The sequence below is a fragment of the Pezoporus occidentalis genome, unplaced genomic scaffold, assembly GCF_034315485.1.
Source record: "Pezoporus occidentalis ecotype Australia unplaced genomic scaffold, CSIRO_AGI_Poc_V1 ctg286, whole genome shotgun sequence".
Classification (NCBI taxonomy): domain Eukaryota; kingdom Metazoa; phylum Chordata; class Aves; order Psittaciformes; family Psittacidae; genus Pezoporus; species Pezoporus occidentalis.
Window position 1 is genome coordinate 740,643 of NW_026914785.1, and position 19,879 is coordinate 760,521.

Genomic DNA, 19,879 nt, shown 5'->3' on the forward strand with positions numbered 1-19,879 from the left:
TGCAAAGTAGCTGTAAGAGGACATGAAGACAAATGCAGTAGTCATGACCCTGCCTTCCTGTTGACATTTTGTTTTTTAAAAAGCAAGCATTTAAACCACTGGCTGCTGTAATGGAAGACACTTAACTGTTTATTATCTATCTGTTTATCTAAGCAGCACAGTGTCCCCCCAAAGAAGTATACTTAGGTGCTGCAGGTTAACATTGCAAAATACAAACTATAACTTATGTCTGAAGTGGACCACTCTGCTGAAATGCCCTTTGTAGATGTAGTTTTTGCATATGCTGGAAGAACACTGGACACCATGGCAGAAAGTCAAAGAGAAAGTAGGCACTGAAGAATATATAGCTGCCCAGAGGCTTACTAACAGGGCAGGACAATACAATGCTCAATTTTATTTGTCAACATTTAAAAAAACACCACTGGCTACACAGCTGGGAATGTGGCATTCATAGCTTGCCATGCAGAGCAAAGTCTTGGAAATGCACATTGATAGTCCTGACTCTTAGCCTACAGGTCCATGAATAAACTGGCTGATGGGGCAGATTCTCCTGAAACATGAGCAGTCACGACAGATAGTTTGTGGAAATGAAGTTACTCTGGCAACAGAGACACTTGCAGTGAAGAAGCACAGGCCATGGAGTACCTAATTCTGTATGCATTTTTGGCAGATGTATGTTTTAGTTAAGATTATTCAGAACCACATGTTGGGCCCTGCCATCTGCTGTATTTGGATACGTCATCTATACAGCTGGTGTGGAAATACACAAAAGAAGCTCTTAACTTTGGGAGAGAAACTGCCTGTGCCTCTCTAACTACAACTGTCTCCCACGGAAAATTACCCTTTTTTTTTTTTTTCCTGTGAAATACATAGCCTTTCCATTCAAAAGTATACTAAGGTTAAATTCAGCACTTAAGAGCTTAATTATGTCTTGGGTCCCTATTAAAATGCCTCAGTACTTGACTGGAGAAGGCCTTGAGTTGACCTGATTTAGTAAGACCTGCTCAGAGTGGGAAACTGGACCAGGGACTTTGAGAGGTCCTTTTCAACCTGAATTGTTGTAGAATCTGAATTATTACATCCATGCAGATACACAGAGAAGCATGAACACAGATGTATCTTTCCTAGTCAGATATAGTAAGTAAAGATATAGATCTGCCTGTCATGAAAAGGAACAATGTCATACAGAAGGAAGAGACAACAGAGTTTTAATAGAAAGGTTGTTTATTTGGTAGAGTTTGCTTGTAAATATCTTTAGAAAAAAACTAGTTCACCCTGCATCCAGCCAAATTGCTGTTGAAATACCCTGTGTGGCGAGTCACAGCTCCTCAAAACTCAAAGGAAGGCTTTGTCCTCTCTTCAATTTTAATGTTTTCTCACTAAGACATTGACCCTACAGCAGTTACAAAATCTACTTGGGCTTCCAGTCTAATAGGGATCTATCAATTTATGCTTCATCTTCTGCCAGAATCATGCTTATGTTGGATCAACTTGGAAACAAAGGTAGTTTCATTGAATAACTTCCCCTGAGTTGTCTTGTGTCCTGGGTTCAGCAGTAGCAGTCATTTTTCTCCTTCTTGGTAGCTGGTGCAGTGCTGTGTTTTGACTTTCAGCCTGATGTTTTGGTTTGGCCGAGGACTTTGTGAGCCTCATGCTCTGCCAGGGAGGAGGGGAAGCTGGGAGGAAGCAGAGACAGGACACCTGACCCAAACTGACCAAAGAGGTATTCCATACCACAGCACGTCATGCCCAGGATGTAACTGAGATTTACATGGAAGGGCTAGGACTGCAGGGTTGGAGGAGGTATGGGTTGGTGCTTGGTCAGGCTGGGGGAGCGAGTTATCGGTCGGCAGGTGGTGAGGTGTTGTATTCTCTTCCCTTGTTATTTCCTTTATCATTATTATCATTGGTGGCAGCAGTAAGTGATTTGTGTTATACCTTAGTTACTAAACTGTTCTTATCTCAACCCGTGGGAGTTGCATTCTTTTCTATTCTCCTCTCCGTCCCTCCAGGAATAGGGGGAGGGCAATAAGGGTGGGAAGTGAGTGAACAAGTTGTCTGGCTGGGTTTGAACCACGACATCTTGGACAATAACACCTTGAGTCCTGCTGTCTGGCCCATCAGGAAAGACTCCTCTTGTGCAAGCAGTAGTTCCTGCATTGAAAAATAGTCTCTGAATTATTTGGAATGAACAAACAACAAGAAAATCCATATTGTTTGTTTCAAAAATAATCACTAAGTTTGTTTTAATGTGAGCAAAACCAAACTCTCGAGGCCATGTTTCAAGGAGTTAATGCTGGGCCTTGAACTTATGTAACATGAAATATGCCAACTCAGCTCCACTTGCGTAGTGAAAAAGAGACCAAAAAGGCATGTGTGTTTGAAACTGCTCAAACTGTGGAACAAAATCCACCAGGAATTAGGAACTCACAGTAACCTCCCATTTTTTGTTCCAAGGGCGAAGTACACTTCTCTGACTTGTCATTTCTAATAAAACATGGCACAGGAAAATAAGAAAAATCAATCTGCTCGTGAAAGTTGAGAGGCAGCAGCAGTAGGAACACTTGCCTGACACACCACTTGGGCATGGCTGACACTGGGCAAGTACCTGAGTAACTCAAAAACAGTCCCCAGCAGGCTCAGTAAACGCAGCACCTCTGTTGTAAAGGTGAACTGGGCACTCAAGGAAATTATTCCAGAAAGATCTGAAGAATTTATTAACCTGCTTCATGTACAAAGGAGCTCATTCTCAATGGGTTTATCTGAAACTCTCTCACTAGCAGGTTCAAGTTGCAAGCCGTCTGCGTATTGCTTCGTGTCCCAGTCAACTTCTCTCATCTCTTATGCCCTGAAAATTGTCTTCTAGTTTAGAAGGGATGTCTCAAATTAATGTTCTTAACTTCCAGCTATGAAGCTCAGGAAAATTACTTCTCTCCCCTGAAATTCTGGGATGACACAGTACTACAGGGCAAACAAGGAAAATGACTTTGAGACAAATAGTTAAATCATTTCCCACATCAAAACATTTATTAACAGCACATAGTTAGTTGGTTTCTTTTCTAAAGTTTATTTCTTTCTTTTCCTTCCTCCTCTTTCCTTTCCATGTTCCTTTTATTGTACCTTGTTGTGAGATTTTCTTTGCAAGGAGTATGAATGGACTGTCATGGAGAGAATAGGGCACTTGCTGGATTTGTATAGTACAAAGACAGAAAAAGAGTGAAGAAAAAGCACACAGCACTGAAACATCCACAGCTGAAGATGCATAAACAAGTTGTATTTCCTCCCATGCGCAAGTGCTTAATGAAATATACTCAAATCTTGCCATATTCCCATAGTACCAGAAAGCCTGAGAACAGGTTTGCCCGCCTGACATTGTGAGCACTCTGGTATCTTTGATGTTTCCAGCAGCTAAGAATAAATCATGGCTCTGCCTGTGCAATTTTTCCTGTGTCCTTTGACAGAGAGGTACTTTGCCTTTGGAATGATATGGAAGCCACAAGCAGTTTTTCCTCACATCTGAATTCCAAAGGTATTATAAAAGTGTCCCAGATAATTATTAAAAGAGCAGAGGACTGCTCTGTGTTGTGAAGCCATTTCTTGGCTAACTGACATTATGCATTTGTGTCGTGGGATACCCATTGCACACTAACAGCTGGAGGTTTGCAAATTTCTGTGGTTTCGTCTCTCATGAGTTTTATGTCCTTCATATGTATAACCAGACTTGTTGAAAGCTTAAGGCATAAATCACCCAAGAGACACAGGGAAAGAAAATTCAAAGTAGAACTTTTCCTTCACCAAAAAGAAAAGGTGAAGCAACCCCCACTGACCAAAACTCGACAAGAATACTGTACTTGGTTCATTCCAAAGATAGGAATATAGTTTCAGAAATAGTTCAACCAAACTCCACATGAAAGTGAACTTGACTCAAAGCCTGCTAAAGTCAAGGTTGGCTTTTCATTTTGGTGCCAGTTTTGATCCTGTCTGAGATCATCTGCATGGCTTTATATTTAACTGTGCCCAAAGCTGTGGGACAAAGTACCCATCCCAAATGCTTAACAACCAGAGCACATTAAGTTAATGGGTCAGTATCAGAGTGGCCCCTTGATGTGCTGTGCTACTGTTATTATGAACAGCTAGTTTCATTTCCTTTGGGTATAATAAACAGCTTGCTTGGCAGCTTGCTGCCAAGAGCAGTGGATAAACCACTTGGGCTGAGCTGTGAATTTGAGATCCAAAATGAAACAGGGATCCTGCACAAGAGCCACACCTGATCTAATCTCTCCTTTGGCTCTGCGCTGATCAGAAGTCCAGGTAAATTCATGTTGAATGTCCAGTCAGCAACTAATAAGACCCTTTTGAATGATCTGGATACACTACAACTAGTGATGATACTAACCAACACAGTAGTCATCCTACATTGTTCATAATGTCTGTATTGTATCAATGAAAATGTGCATTTGTGATCTGGCTGTGTAACATCAATGGCTGTATTCTGCTTTCCTATTCCTGCCTTCAGACATTTAATGAAGCAGCAGCAGCTCTGTTTTTAGGAGTCTCTGTTCCAGGAAAAGAGTGGGAAGGATGGAGGTGCAGATAGGATCTGTAGGGGGATACAAACAGAGGCCCTGTAAAATTTGATGAATATAGGTGAAATTTTTGAGAAGGTTCACATAAACCACTGCTGCTTTTGAAGGGTCTGCTCAAAACCACAGTTTTGAAACAGAAACAGACAGAAGGCAGAGATCAGACCTCAGTAAGGATGGGAAAATAAGGGCTTTTCCTCCTCAATAGTTTAAATTTGAAACAGTTTGTCCAACATTTCTGTTGCCCTAAGGTGAGGACTTCTGTAACCAGTGTAAAGGAGAGCAGGCTGTTTATACTGGTGTGAGAGCTTTTCCCTAATAATGATTAAAGAGAGTTGACAATCCACACCCCCAGCTGGAATCCTCCATTCCCCTCCCACATGGTGCATAGTGTTTAGGTCCAAGTATATACTAAACAGGGTCTGCACATATGTAAGTTTATTTTTTGAGAAACTTCTTTCTTTTAAATAGACTTATTCTTTGTTCACCTGGAGGCACAGGATGCCCAGTGATAGCAGCGCAACATCTGAGTTTGCACACTGTCTCTCTGCTCAGTGGCAAGCTCTCTGGGCTGCATGCCTGCAAAGGCATGAAAAGGTCACAGCAGTTTCGGGTTATCATTTAGGCGAAGACTGGAATACATTCCCACGTGCCGGACCAGATTGGGTTCTACCACGTAGGCGTTCTCTCCCTTAGTATGCAGCAGCGAGTAGAGGGCAATATCCTTAGCAAAACCCTGGCGGCAGTGCAGCCCCTTCAGGTAGCCTAAGGCACGGCGGGCAGATGGAGCAGAGAAAAGCATGGCAGGCGTGCAGCATTCAGTGACTGGCACGATATTATAGAGCGTGGGAGCCAGCCGGCGCAGCTCCAGCATGTAATGCCGTCCCACCAGCTCTGACAAAGCCATGCTGTATAAAGCAAAGAACAAGACAAGAGGCCAACAGAGGCTGGGTCTCCCAGTTGCCCAGGAGTACACCCAGTTCAGCATGGGTCCCAGAAACATGCCCAGACCTAGCCACTCGAGAATTCTCATGGGTTCAGGGTTAAAGTAGCGCTGAAGTCTCTCAGGATGGTAAAGCTTGAAATAGAGTGCATCTCTGAGGTATGGTTTGGAGAACCGGACCAACAAGAGGTGCTGCAAGACAGCAAATATCTCCTCCTCTGGCACAGCATCATCTTCCACTACAAGGATGTATTCTGGGTTGTACGCCAATAGTGACTGCTCAAGGCAGAAGACATAGTCCTGCTTCTCCTTCTCAAACTGGTTCATTCTGGGGTCAGGGTTCTCACCTGTTCTGTCATGACTGACCATAGGGAAGAAGCTGCTCAGCAGCCTGACATCCTGATGGCTACTGGGGTCTGACTCCACATTACAAAGGAGGATGCGGTGGCTCCGACAATGTGCACCACATTTCTGGAGGAGACGGTGGAAGTGAGAGGCCACTTGCAAGACATAGTGGAAATCATTCCGCCTCTGCACAGTGATAATGGTGACAAGCAGCAAGGGCTGGAAGGCGTCACTGCCAGAGGCCTCGGAGGTATTTGGTATCTGAAGCTTCTCAAAGTAATGGAGCGCAGCCTGGCCCTCCTGCCGGTTCTGCTCCAGGAACTCCTGACTCATAGTGTTCAGGTGCCACCGCCGCAAATAGAAGTAAGAGTGGAGGAGCCGGTGGCAAATCAAAGGTGCAAGCACACCAAATGTCACCACAGTCAGCATGAGGAGATGGATAAAAGGACTGGACCAACGCCACCACCTTCCATACAGCTGCCAGGCTTGGTGTAACATGGCTGCTGTAGGAGGGCACCCCTGCTTTATTCATGCCCTCATTCCTTCAATTCCCATGCATCTTCCCTGGATTGACGAGTATCACTGGGGCAGTGGCTGCCAAACCTGCACAAGCTGTCCAAGCCTAGAGAGGAAGAAAAGAGCTGGTTAATGAAATAGAAACTGTCCAAGTGGGAAAACGTGATTTGACAAAATGGAAAGTTTGTGCTAGGCACTGAGTAAGCCAAAATAAAAGGCCTCTGAGGAGTGCCTTGTGGTGGGGGCATCACAGAATTGTCATGAGAGGTTGAAGAAAGATAAGACAAACTTAATTTCTAGCAAAGTGCCCCTAACACCTTTTCAGCATGTAGGAGCTCAGATCTGACCTAGCTAGACAGGACTTTGTTGTGTTTATGATGCTTCAAATGCAAAACAATCAGGCAATGTATATGCAGGATGTGTGGAAATCCCTTTGTTTTAAAGTAGAAATTATAGACACAACTATCTGGTCACTGTGATATAGTAAGACTTGGGTCATAGACATGAACCAAAGCCAGATCTCTTGTATCTTTAGCCTAGCACATATCTGAAAGACAAACTTTTATCTCTGTGGAATGACATGTGTTTCCCTTCTGTTGCCCCCACCCTTCCAAACACATGCCTTTTCACTTTACTCCTCGCAGTGTGAAGCAAGGCAACAAAGATACCAATTTACTTCACTAAGGGCATGTGTATGCTAAGTGTGTGTGTGTGTGTGTGTCTCAGATGTCTCCTCCTCTCTAGACCTTGTGAAATACATAGTCACAGCAAGATTAGCAAGATGCAATTGAGCCATTGACTCATATTTAAAAGTTTTTATTTTAAAATTATATGCCTTTAATTTTAAATCAAAACATTTATATAAATATGTGGAGTGGGTGTATACACAGACACTATAAGCAAACATCCACCTTCACAGAAATTAATTTTGGCATACTTGCTTTTCTGTTCTTCTCTGGGCTGTCACAAATACCTATCAGCCTGCCTGTCAGAAGCTTACACTAAATCAGGGCTAGTAGGCTGTTATATGAATTCTCCTGTGCCAGTGATTTCCCTCTTTAATCTGCTGTTTGACTCTCCCTTTTACTTCCCATTAGCCCTCCTTATGAACTGGGTAACTCATGCCTTCCAGCTGACTGTGTACCATGCAGCGCAGAGTTGCTCTCATTTTTAACCTTCTGCCTTCACCAAGTTCTGATCATCAAATGGTGCTTCCAAGGCCCTTTTTCCTTCTCTTCACTGTCATCTGAAGCAGCCTAAGCAATGATGTGTGAATGGAAAGATATCAGGGCCATGAGTTTGCTTCTCTGTCTCAGAAGAACAAACCATGTAGAAGAAATGACTCAGATGACACCAAGAAAGGTCTAGTTCTAGGACTACTTCAAAACTGCCTTCATTACTGTAGTCACATATTTGCTGTATTTACCATTAAGAAAAATCTGACTAACTGATATGAAAGTGCTTTTACTAAGATTAATAGAAAATACATAAGAGCTGTTCCAAATATTTGCTAGAGACCAGGTACTTCATGCTGTGAGATCTCAAACCCTCCTTGGATAGACTGTGGCATCAGTATTCTGCTATCTTATGATTCACGAAAACACAAGACTTCAAAGATTTAGTGTAATTAAACAGACTAACATTTGCACACCAATGCATGAGAATCTGCAGTGCCTCCCCATACAGCTTTTTTATTATTTTTTTTTTCATTTTCTGATTACACAATCCTGTTTCAGAGATACTGCATTGTATTGCATCAGTGGACTTTGTAACCTTAAAGGTAGTGGTAGCATTTCAGGAGCCCGATTCAGGACACAAACACCTGAAATCCATCAGATGCAAAAACCTGGCATTTAAATGCATTTACTCATCCAAAATCTAGGGCTTTCCTTCATTTTCTGCTAACGAGTCACAAACATTAAGGGTACACACAGAATTCAGAATCATACTCTACAACTCACACTGGCATAAAAAAAAAACCCTCACACTTTGAAGCCTTTTCTGGATGCGAGAAGCACTGCTGGCACTGTTGCTGAGCCAGCCTCCAAACTTGGAAGGGAGGATCACAGTGGGAATAGGAGATAAAGAAAAGCTAGAGGGCAGTTTAGTTCTCGGGGAGGAAAGAAACTCATTTTTCATCTGCTGGCTAGGCTGAAGATCTGAGCCTTCAGTGAGCTCTATAGTTCTTGGGATATACATAATCCATTAATAATCCCCACCCACGCCAAGAGGCCTCCTCCCGTGTACCCTCTTCTACTGACATGGGAGAAGTGCGTGTCGTATTCCCCCTGCAGCCGCCGCCTCACAGGGTGAATCAAAGGGAAGCCTGCCTGAGGTCCTCCCGTTCTGCAGCCGGGCTGGTGGGCGCGTTGCGGGCTGCAGCCTGCCAGCCCGTGCTGCCCTGCCCCTGCTGCTGGGAGCCTTGTGCTGGGACTCCACCTGCTGGTGTCCCGGCCCCGGGCACACCGGGGGGCGGAGGTTAAGCACCCGGAGGCATCTATCTCCTCGCTTCTTCTGAGGAAGCGGCCATCTCTGGGAAAGCACGCAGGCCTGGAAGCAGACCATGCTGCTCACAGCGGCATACTCACAGGCCTTTCTGATTCACCCTAGCTTCACCTGATCAGTAACACAAGGATCTTGGCGCTCTTAACGCTGCTTTTGAAAGTCCCAGCACCCCAAGGGAAACAATCATTTCACTTCTCCCAAATCTCCCTCTGCTGCCTGTGCTGTTAGCTTGCATTCATGTTGACCGCCAGTCAGTTTTAAAACAAACTTTCTCAGTTTATTTGCAGAGGGAAAGGCTGTTTTCACTGGGCAGTGGAATATCCCCAGAGGCTAAAAATAGTTCAGAGTATTTTAACGTGAGTCAAATACTCCAGTTTGTACCAAAACCGAGCTGAAAGATCTAGAAAAGAGGGGAGACACTGACATCCCCACTTTCTGGCTCTAACACTGGGAAGCCAAGAGTTCCAAATCTATGATAGAAATTTCTTGCTTCTACAGAGGCGAAGTTTGATGTTATCTCAGGATTTGAATCTGGAGTTTCTGGTCAGACTGTTTTCTACTCCTTAGCATGGTTCTGACTTTACAGAAGCTATTCTGTTTCCAGAAGCTGTTGGCACTGTCACTTTAACTTCTTCCCCCTTTTTAGGGGGAAAAACCCCTTGTTTGTTCTTCAAGTATTTAAGTTGAATTTCTGACAGCAAAATGGAGTTTGAGGAGAAAAGCAAGAATCTGAATTGGATTTTACAGTACTTTAAAAAACCCTGCCTGAAACCTGAATAGTAACTACTTTGCAACCACATAAATACTTGCAGTGGAAGCCACTTTTATATATATTCTGTGTAAAACAGAGACATTGCTTAAACACCTTTAGAAGCTGTTGCGATACAAAGCTACATATTCAGCTTAGTTTTTTTCTTAGATCATGATGAAGGTTCCTTCCAGAAACACCTAGATCACCTGCTTCCAAATCTACACTCCCATCCATCATTAATCCCCTAATGAAGATGGGTGAATTGCCTCTGCACACACTTAAGCAGAGTAGAAGAATGAGTAATGACCTTTGGGCAGGATACTGTCTGCTGTGCTAGTGCTTTAACAGAGAAAGCTGGTTTTGTCTTTTTTGTTTTGGTCTGCTCCCAACTCCTTTCCAGAGAGGTATTCCCACAGGCAGGTATGCATTCCTGGAACAAAGCTTCGTATGTGTTTCAAAGCTGCAAAATTTTAGGAGGTTTCTGGATAAGTAATGTAAGACAGGGCATCTGTCTTCTGCTACCTGTTCTTTGAGACAAGGCCATAATTGTTCCTTTATGATTAAAATAATAAATGGTTCCTTTTTCAGTGTCAAGGGGAAAAGCCACTCCTTTCCTAAAACAAAAACAGCTGGATTAAGCCATGTGGTCAGAAACCACAGTGTCAGCTCTGTGGGAAACAAAGGTAGGATCCTGCAAAATGTCATGGAAAGGCCAGCTATTACAGTCCCTCCTCCCCTCAGCCAGTACAGTAGTAGTAACGGTGTTCATACAAGCTGTAGTTCTGGCTTGTGTGTCAATACTATAGTGGCACCTCAAGTTAAGATCTGTGTGCAAAAAACACTTCTACACCCTAACCTATCTTTGTGCGGACATGCTGCAACCACAGGATCAAGCTCCTCTGCTAATTAGCCCTCTCTGGAAGAAACAACAGCTTTGTCCTTGCTGGGATATTATTAGTGCACTAGCAAGCAGTCCTGCTCAAGTCTGAGGGAACTGATGCAAGCTTCACAAAGTCATAAAGAGCCATATACATCTTCTGTTTTACATATGAGAAATATATGTAGTCATGCTCACAGCTGACTGTTGTGCACAGATACCCTCAGCTTCTGAAAACTGAGGTCCCTACCATGAGCTGATCCCTGTTACTGGACCAGATGGAGAGCTTTTCTCGTCTGCAATTCCTCTTGTTTTCCGACAGCTTTTAGTAGGTCAGGTGCCAGCTAACAGCAATGTGCTCAGGCTCGCCTTGAAAACAGCAGTGTCCAATAAAAGCCAAGGATTCACAGATCTGACCATTACACTTGAAATGAAACAAAATACAAACCATCCTGGCAACAGCTGTGCTTCTAAAAACATTCAGCAGAATCTTAATAGTAAGAGCTCAGCAGTTGTGCTAGTAAAATGGGTGCATTTTCTAGCAGGTACCAAATTTAGCTCTTACCTCTTCTACTTCAAGCACTGCTTAAAGCACTTGTCATTATGTTGCTTCTGGAGAATAAATGTCAAGTAAGCCAGTTGTTTCATTTAACTTCCACCTAAAGTGCTTCCTGCTATGGCACAGACCAGGGCTGCTGGTGATGCACTTGATCTCCCAGTTCTCTTAGAACTTTACCTTATGTTTATTATCATTAATGGCATGACACTTCTACGGTCTAAGAATAGCATGAAGCATAAGAGAAGTGGCTAGGGAGATGGAGAGGATTTTGACTTAGCCATTTACAGGACTTATGTGGTGTAAGAGGTAGAAACCAGCGTCACAGCCTTCCATTTTTATCTGCCATTCCTCAGAACCTGTCCATGAACATACAAACTTTTTCTGTCCAAGAAAATGGAATTTAAGCACTAACAGAAAACTGAAAATGCACAGATACACAGGGAGTAACCCTGTACAGTTAGGAAACCCCAGAAACTGCAAAATTGCATCCTGAATGTAAATTTACTGATAGGCTGGCCTGCTTTTCTCATTTAACTGTAGTTAGCTTTTCCAGGCTGTTCATAAATCCCTAGAAATCCAGGGAGCAGTTTGAAAGCGGAATTAAGAGGTAAAGTACATGAATGTGACAGCTGGAAGATACTTTGTCTATTTCCCTTAAACTAAGAAAAGCCACTAGTGAAACAGGCTATGAACTGAATATATTAATTACAGTTATTTCCCCAACTTCTGTCTCACTTTTCCTGTGTATTCATTTTCCTCTGCCGTGTAAATCCGAAGGGAGCCTGTTCTCAACATCTGCTGACTTTCACCAGACTGCTCCCTCCTGTGCAATATCATGGGAAAACAGTGCTCTTCCCTGTTGCTATCAAGCAGTAAGGTCAGTATTCAGATCAAGTGGGAGTGGAAAGCAGCTGGGAGAAGAGTTCTGCAAGGTAACAGCTTAACACAGTGACTTAAGGCAAGGAGTTTTGCGAGGAGCTGTCTTTTAGAAGATGACGCCAACCCCATGAAGGTTAACCATGCCAAGTGCAAGGTCCTACACCTGGGTCGGAGCAATCCCAGGTACAGCTACAGGTTGGGCAGAGAAGAGATTCAGAGCAGCCCTGCGGAGAAGGACTTGGGGTGTTGGTTGATCAGAAAATGAACATGAGCTGGCAGTGTGCACTTGCAGCCCAGAAAGCCAACCATATCCTGGGCTGCATCAAAAGGAGCGTGACCAGCAGGTCGAAGGAGGTGATCCTGCCCCTTTGCTGTGCTCTCGTGAGACCTCACTTGGAATACTGTGTACAGTTCTGCTGTTCTCAACATGAAAAGAACACGAAACTGTTGGAACAAGTCCAGAGGAGGGCCACGAGGATGATCAGGGGACTGGAGCACCTCCCGTATGAAGACAGGCTGAGAAAGTTGGGGCTGTTCAACCTGGAGAAGAGAAGGCTGCGTGGAGACCTCATAGCAGCCTTCCAGTATCTGAAGGAGGCCTATAGGGATGCTGGAGAGGGACTCTTCATTAGGGACTGTAGTGATAGGACAAGGGGTAACGGGTTAAAACTTAAACAGGGGAAGTTTAGATTGGATATAAGGAGGAAATTCTTTCCTGTGAGGGTGGTGAGGCACTGGAATAGGTTGCCCAGGGAGGCTGTGAATGCTCCATCCCTGGCAGTGTTCAAGACCAGGTTGGATGAGGCCTTGGGTGATATGGTTTAGTGTGAGGTGTCCCTGCCCATGGCAGGGGGGTTGGAACTTGATGATTTTAAGGTCCTTTCAAACCCTAACTATTCTATGATTCTATGATACCAAAGGTTTATGGTTTATGTGACTTTAAAATTATACAATCTGTATTTGTCTGAATTTACATTTCTTTTGTGCCACAGATGATAGAAAAAACAAAAAACCCAGGATATGTTGTTATAGAATTTGATAATGATATGTATAAAAAATGCTGCATGTTTTCACAGAGGTGAAGCCCTCCAAAATCTTAAATTCAGCTTTTGGTTTGAGTGCTCTTGTGCTTTATTATAAAATGTGTATCCCTATTTATTAAAAGAAAAAAAAAAAAAAAGAAAGAAAAATTACATTAGACAAAGCTGCTACTAATAATGGCATGAACTATTAACTTTTGCTGTCCTTGGAATCTAAGAGCTAAATGTTCATTGACTCATTAGAGATGCTACAGATAATTTTTATTCTAACTCCTTGTGTCAGTCTTGTGTTAAAATAAGACCAGGGCTCCTGCATGCAAGGTACTGAACACAAATACAGCAAGAGGCAATTTCTACTTTATTTATCTTCAGCTAAAGACAATATCAAAGAATAGAATCTGTTTTTCTGAGATATGTAACATATCAGTCTGGTTTTGTTGTTGTGAACAACTGGCATTTTACAGTTTGACCATACTGGTAATCCACACAGGTAAATCGATAGCTTTTGGGGAAAAAACACTACTAAATGTGGTATGCTGAAGTAATAGCAACTCTTTGCAAATTAAAGCAATCTAAACAAGTAAGGAAGAAGAATTTTTACTCTTGGAGAAGTCTGTCCAGAAGGAGTTTTTCCAGAGCAGCAAGTATGGGGTATCCCAGCACAGCTATTGCCGAAGAGCTCCTTCTGCCTGAGCTCTCCTATTTGATTTCTGTATGCAGTTGTGCCCTTAGGGCTTGCTATGAAAACAGGCATTTCACAGTCACTGGAAGAGCAATGTGCAGATTAAATTAGCTCCTTGAATATCTGTGATTTGGGTAGGTGTGCTGGGTGCACCCACTCTGGGTGATCAGCCTTTTGTTTCAGGCATCACAGACAAACCAGCCCTGGCAGTGAACAGTGTGAACTGTGATAGGCTGTATCTTCTCAGGAACTAAGGAGTCTAGGCCATGTCTTACCAGGACCTAACAGTATCAGCCCAAGCAGGGACTAGACAAAACTACAACTGCTACAGCTGCATGCACACCAAATGGGGTTGGTTGTGAGTCAACCACTTCAACATACAGATATATATGTAGCCCCCCTGAGCCAGTTCCTCTTAAGCAGGGACACTGGTACTCTTTTGAGATTGAGAGACACCTTACCCATAACCTGGTATCTAAAATGATGTAACACATTTTACATTAGGCCTAAAAGTGTACTTTATGCTAGAGTATTTATATGTCCAGGTAGAGTGTAAGTATTAGAAGTGTAGTAAGTGGCAGACTATTTAACCCCCATCTAACCATTGTTTAAATCATTGCTGAAATCACCAATTAGGTCATCATCCAATTAGCATTCTGTTACAGCTTAATTATTGATAATTATTGTTAAATCATTATTAAATCTCTGTTTAATTATCCTTCAGTTATTGTTTAATCATCATTTGAATGACATTTAATTATCAATCATGGATTAATTACAATTTGATAATCATTTAATAGTTAATAAAACCTTTTAGTTAACCCTCAGTGATGACTTCTAATAATTGACAGTAGACCTGGAGATGTGGGTATATGAAAGGGGGGAGGGGGAGAGAAAAGGCAACATATGTAGTGATGGCTGCTAACTCAGAAAACGTCACAGCTTTACTCTTATTTACAACTATAAAGAACAAAGCAGGATGATAAGGAAATAGGATATTATTTTTCTGAGGACAGGTCCTTCATAAGAAGGCTGTGAGTTTCCAGTGGGCATAGGTCTATGCAACAACCAAAATGCGACACAGTACAAGGTGACAACCAGAATATTGTGATTCTAACCTCCGTTTGAAAGAAAAATTGTTTAGTCATATTGATAAACAGCACTCCTCTTTCAACACCTCCTTTTTTTATGGCTATTAATGTTAAATAACACTACAGATTTTTTTCTTTGTATTCACCACTTGTTTTTGAGGAATACATGGCCTTCCTCCCCTCCCACAACAATGTATGAAGCAGACTTTATCCTGCACAGCAATGCATGGTAAATGGGATGCCCTGGTTCTAGGGGATACTGGCGATCTGTTTGAGCCCCAAGGGAAGAAAATAGGATAAATACAGTAACTAGAAAATATACAGTCTGTTATACAATATTAGACATATATAACAGACTGTATAACAGACAAAAATATATTTCCTGTTATACAATTACTGTTGCCCTTGTTGGATAGACAAGAAAGCAGCAGACTTCACACATACAGGAGGGTGTTTCTCCTGGTCTCTGTGCTTGCAAAGCGCTTCCTGAACCTGGGAAGCCTTTATGGCTGCCCTATAGTTGTACCTAAAATGACTTTCTCAGTAAGTGTGTAAGGGCAAGGCAGCCTACAGACCTGTAATGCACACTGGTATAGTTTCATGTTTTGCTGAACCATCAGGACAGCTGCAAACTTCCTCCACAGTCTATGATTTTAAATGTCATTGACTTCAGCACTTAGGTGCTCCTCTTTCCCTTTGGGAGAGCTGCCAGGTAGCACAAGGTGACCCTTAAAGCACTGGGATTACTAGCAGTTACCTTAGAGATGATGGTCAAAGAAGAGAGGGCGTTAGGTAAGAAAAGCTGACCCCACCTCCACCCTCTGACCTCCTTGCCAAACAGCAGAGCCAGGGATGGTATTTGCATGTGCCCAGTTCTCTACCCCCTTGCCCAGCCTCTTGACCGTCACAGCAATTCTGACCATGCTTGTTACCTCAGCAGAGGGCTGCTTTGGGTGGGACCAAGCACAGAGCAGAGGATGGTCGGGTTTTGTTCCCGTTTCCTTAAAAAAAGTTTAACTCACCTTCCTTAATAACAAAAGGGCCACTTCCTTAGAGCCAGCCAGGCTCTGGCCACTCTCTCTTCTGCTTGTCACTACACAGTGCCACATCCTCAGAGCAAGCACGCAACATTCCCTCCTTCGCCGGCGGCTTCCCGCTTTCCACTTCCCCCCTCTCCCGGGTGCCTCAGCTCCAGCAGCCAAGTCCATCCGTTTCTATTAAAACATGTCCCTATTCCCTGATAACAATCCCGTTAACTCCGCGTCTCCCCGCACTTCGCTTCCCCTACTGCTGGGGGAGGCGACGGGACGAAAGCGCCCCCAGCCCTCAATCCGCGCCCGCCCCGAGCCCCGCTGGAGACGCGAAACCCAGACCCCCGGGACAGCCCTAAGCACGCCGAGAAATTTACCCTTTCCCGGCCAAACGCCCCGGAGGTTTCCTGCCGCCCGCGGGAGAGCCGGGCCACCGCCACTCCGGCCCCCTGCTCCCGCCGCGCATCTCCGCCTTCTGTTTGTATTGCCACTCTGCTGGCTGCTCACTTCTCTCCCGCACATTTTCCTCCTCCTTCTCGGGCAGTGAGGGTGGGATTACAGGCATCGAAGCCTAAGCATGTGACTACGCCAGCACAGGGATGCTCGGAAGGAGGGGAAGGGGCGCTGGCAACAGTGAGAGACCGAAACCTGCGAGCGGGAACGTCTTGTGAAAGCAGGCTGAGAAGCAAAAGGCGAACTCCATGAGCCCCAGGGGATTTCTGGGGCACAGACAGCAGCGCAGCCGGAGTCCCTAATTTCTGCTCTGTGGCCCCCGAATCCCGCACAGGGAGCCGCGAAGCGCCGGCCCGGGTACTGCTGCGGCCCCTGAAGCTGCACGCAACTTCCCAAGCCCTTGCCGAGACAGGATTTCAAATGCGCTCCACGCATCTGCCAGGTGCGTTTATCGGCGTTTGCGGCTCCGCCTTTGCGGCACTGCCCCGCCTGGCTCCTCCGGCATGGCTCCCACCCGGCCCGGTTGGTAGCGGTTTATTGTCCGGGTTCCAGCCCTGCTCCCCACCTTCCAAATCACGATGCCTTTGCGTCGCGGGGTGAACGATAGGCCCTCCCTCCCCCCAGGCTCGCTCAAGTGGAAAGTCGGTGCTTCAGGGTTGTCAGCGGATTGTTTGTACGTCAACCATGATGTGTAGAAATGCAAAGGTTTCGCTGTATTAATCTGTTATGAATTCATTACAGATGTATTCACTGAAATGGGGAGACTCATCGGCTACACCAAAATTTGTATCAGGCTGTTCAGGATCCAAAAATCTGACCCAAGGGCACTTCTGACCTGTTCATTTCCTCTCCTTTTTCTCTGTGTTCCTGTTCTTCCACACATTTATCTTTCAACCCTGTGACTGTAACACTTAATGATACAAATTGGTTTTAACCACAGTTACTTGAAATATGCCTCAGAGAAAGTTTTCTGCTTTTCATTACAAGAATTCGTTAGTTTTGTGCCTGCAGCTCCAGAAAAAAAAGTGAATACATGTATTTAGGCTAAATTATTTACAGGCTCTGACATCTCTTTTAGGAGAAATCGGGGGGGGGGGCGGGGGGGGAAGCTAAACAGAAGCCCCCCCTTTATGCTGTTTCAGTAAAACGCTATGTTCTGTTAAGCACAGCTAGAATTTTGCCCAGTCCTGTGATCAGAAGCTTCTAGCATGATGCACATTTTTAATGTTAACAGATGAATTTCTATTATTCCCTCTAATAAGCATTTGTCGTAGTTTAAATCCAGTCAGGTAACTCGTTCATTCACTCCCCTCCCTTCTTTCCCTCCCCCTACTCCCGGAGGGACGGAGAGGAGAATCGAAAAGAATGCAACTCCCACGGGTTGAGATAAGAACAGTTTAGTAACTAAGGTATAACACAAATCACTACTGCTGCCACCAATGATAATAATGATAAAGGAAATAACAAGGGAAGAGAATACAACATCTCACCACCAGCCAACCGATAACTCGCCCCCCAAGCCTGACCAAGCACCGACCCATACCTCCTCCAACCCTGCAGTCTCCCAGCCCTTCCGGCTAACTCCCAGTTACATCCTGGGCATGACGTGCTGTGGTATGGGATACCTCTTTGGTCAGTTTGGGTCAGGTGTCCTGTCTCTGCTTCCTCCTGGCTTCCCCTCCTCCCTGGTAGAGCATGGCTCTACGAAGTCCTTGGCCAAACCAAAACATCGCTACCAGCTCTGTTCCCAAGCCAAAAGTCAAAACACAGCACTGCACCAGCTACCAAGAAGGAGAAACATGATGGCTACTGCTGAACCCAGGACAGCATTATGAACTAAAGAACTCAGTTATTCATGCCTACGACCCTTACTTCTTAAAACTGGCAAGAGCTATCCCTCAGCTAAGGCTTCTTATTATAGAAACAATGTGGATGAATGGGGGAAAAAGTCTGAGAAACATTACTGAGGAACAGTAATGCTCCTATAATAACACAATCAAGCATCACATTTGCGTTCCTAGAGTGACTTGCTCTCCCTTAGAAAGGTGAGAAATTCTGGAAGATCCACAGGTTTACCTAGATGCATGTTAACCTCTGAAAATAATAAGGCAGGAGAAGTGGTTTGCTTTCCAAAATCCTTCTTTGCTGACCACCTCTGTCTGTTTTCCACTAGTTTTTAATGACAACGATTCATACTGTACCTTCCACCTAAATACTTTCAAGCCTGCAAATACTGATGAACTAGAAACATAATAGATCTTGTACCAGAACAGTGGCAAAAGGACATGTGAGACAGTACTGGAGGGAGTAAAGAGATTGTACGTTCCTGGGACATCCATTACCATATTCTTCACAACATTCTGCATTAGATTTGCAGAATTTGTGAGAAAGAATGTGTTTTTTTTTTCCACCTTTGTGTCAGTACGTGTGTGGGAGAGTGACTACTGAGTGGCATCAGCAGAAACACATCACATTGCACCCTGTACTACATTTCATATGGGGTTTCAGAGAGCAGAACAATTTGGCAGTAATAAATTAAAAGGAGTGGGTCAGAAGGCCTTTTCTTTGGGAGTAAATATTCAGGTGATTGAAATTTGTGAGGAAAATTTCTGTATAGTCTTCACTGCTCCCACTTCTTTCACTTGCCTACTTTTCAAGAAACGCTTGACTTTCATCCTTAAAAACTTGTCTCTTTTAAATAGCTTTTGTTAGACCCAAAAGACTGAGGAAGAAAAGTCACAACTGATTTTGGAGCAGTGGCACAGTTTAAACATAGGGGAGACTGATCCAGCTGAAAAAGCTACACTTTTTCTTAGGATGGATTATCTCTTAGCTGGATCACCTCACATCTTGAGTTCTCCACACTGAATTACTATGTCAGCACAGCAGGGAAGAGTCTGGAAGGCAGACACAAGCATTTGGGGATAGGACTGCTCATGCAGTAATGTATCTGCAACCTGAAATGCTCAGGAGGTAATTACTTCTGAAATTAGTCAGCCTGTACAATAACAGGTCAATACTTCACAATTATAATCAGAAAAAAAATCCTAAGGTAAGAATTGCATGCAAGTTCAGCCCAGCTGTACAGATCCCAATATCTTCTGTTGCTAAAGCAGCCTTACTGTTTGCCATCCACTGTAACAGCTCTCACAGCACTGAGCATTTGTGGAAGTGAACTGAGCCAATGCATCCCTGTCAAAATACCCTTAGCTCCTGTCATTTCCATTCCCCCTCATAATTCCTTAGCTTTCTCTGCCCAGTTAGTCCTACTGCTTCATGTTTTTACCAGAAGGCAACGTTGTGAAGGTGTGCACACGTGCTGATTTTGAGCTACATGTGGTGATTATACAGCTAACAAATCAAACAGGCTCCTGTTCAATGTATGTCAAAGGTATTTTCCCAGTGGGATGGAGATGTGAGTCTCTGTTTTACAGGAGACTTCCATGAAGTATATACCAGCAAACATATTAGAGACTTAACTCCCCTAAGACAGTTGCAATGAAATCTGACAAGTCTGTTCAAAACCTGAGGGACAGAGCAGCTGTGAAAAGCCAGAGGGGAAAGAAAAAAAAAAAAAGAGAGACTGAAAAAGTAAGGAAAAGAAAAATTTGTAAGCCCAGTGTC

At 43.9% G+C, this 19,879-nt stretch overlaps 1 protein-coding gene across 5 annotated transcripts; it reads right to left on the reverse strand.

Moving 5' to 3' along the window:
* Positions 1-5,004: 5,004 nt before the first annotated feature.
* PGAP4 (post-GPI attachment to proteins GalNAc transferase 4) lies at positions 5,005-16,700 on the reverse strand. 5 transcript variants are annotated; one of them, XM_062626014.1, is made up of 3 exons: positions 16,180-16,700; positions 15,704-15,772; positions 5,005-6,493 (listed from the first exon to the last, which is right to left on the reverse strand). In XM_062626014.1, the coding sequence occupies exon 3, from the start codon at positions 6,367-6,369 to the stop codon at positions 5,182-5,184; it is 1,188 nt and encodes a 395-aa protein (XP_062481998.1). In that variant the 5' UTR covers positions 6,370-6,493; positions 15,704-15,772; positions 16,180-16,700; the 3' UTR covers positions 5,005-5,181. The 5 variants fall into 5 exon arrangements, with proteins under 5 accessions (XP_062481998.1, XP_062481996.1, XP_062481997.1 ...); XM_062626012.1 differs by lacking the exon at positions 15,704-15,772 and adding an exon at positions 15,794-15,985; XM_062626013.1 differs by lacking the exon at positions 15,704-15,772.
* Positions 16,701-19,879: the final 3,179 nt, after the last annotated feature.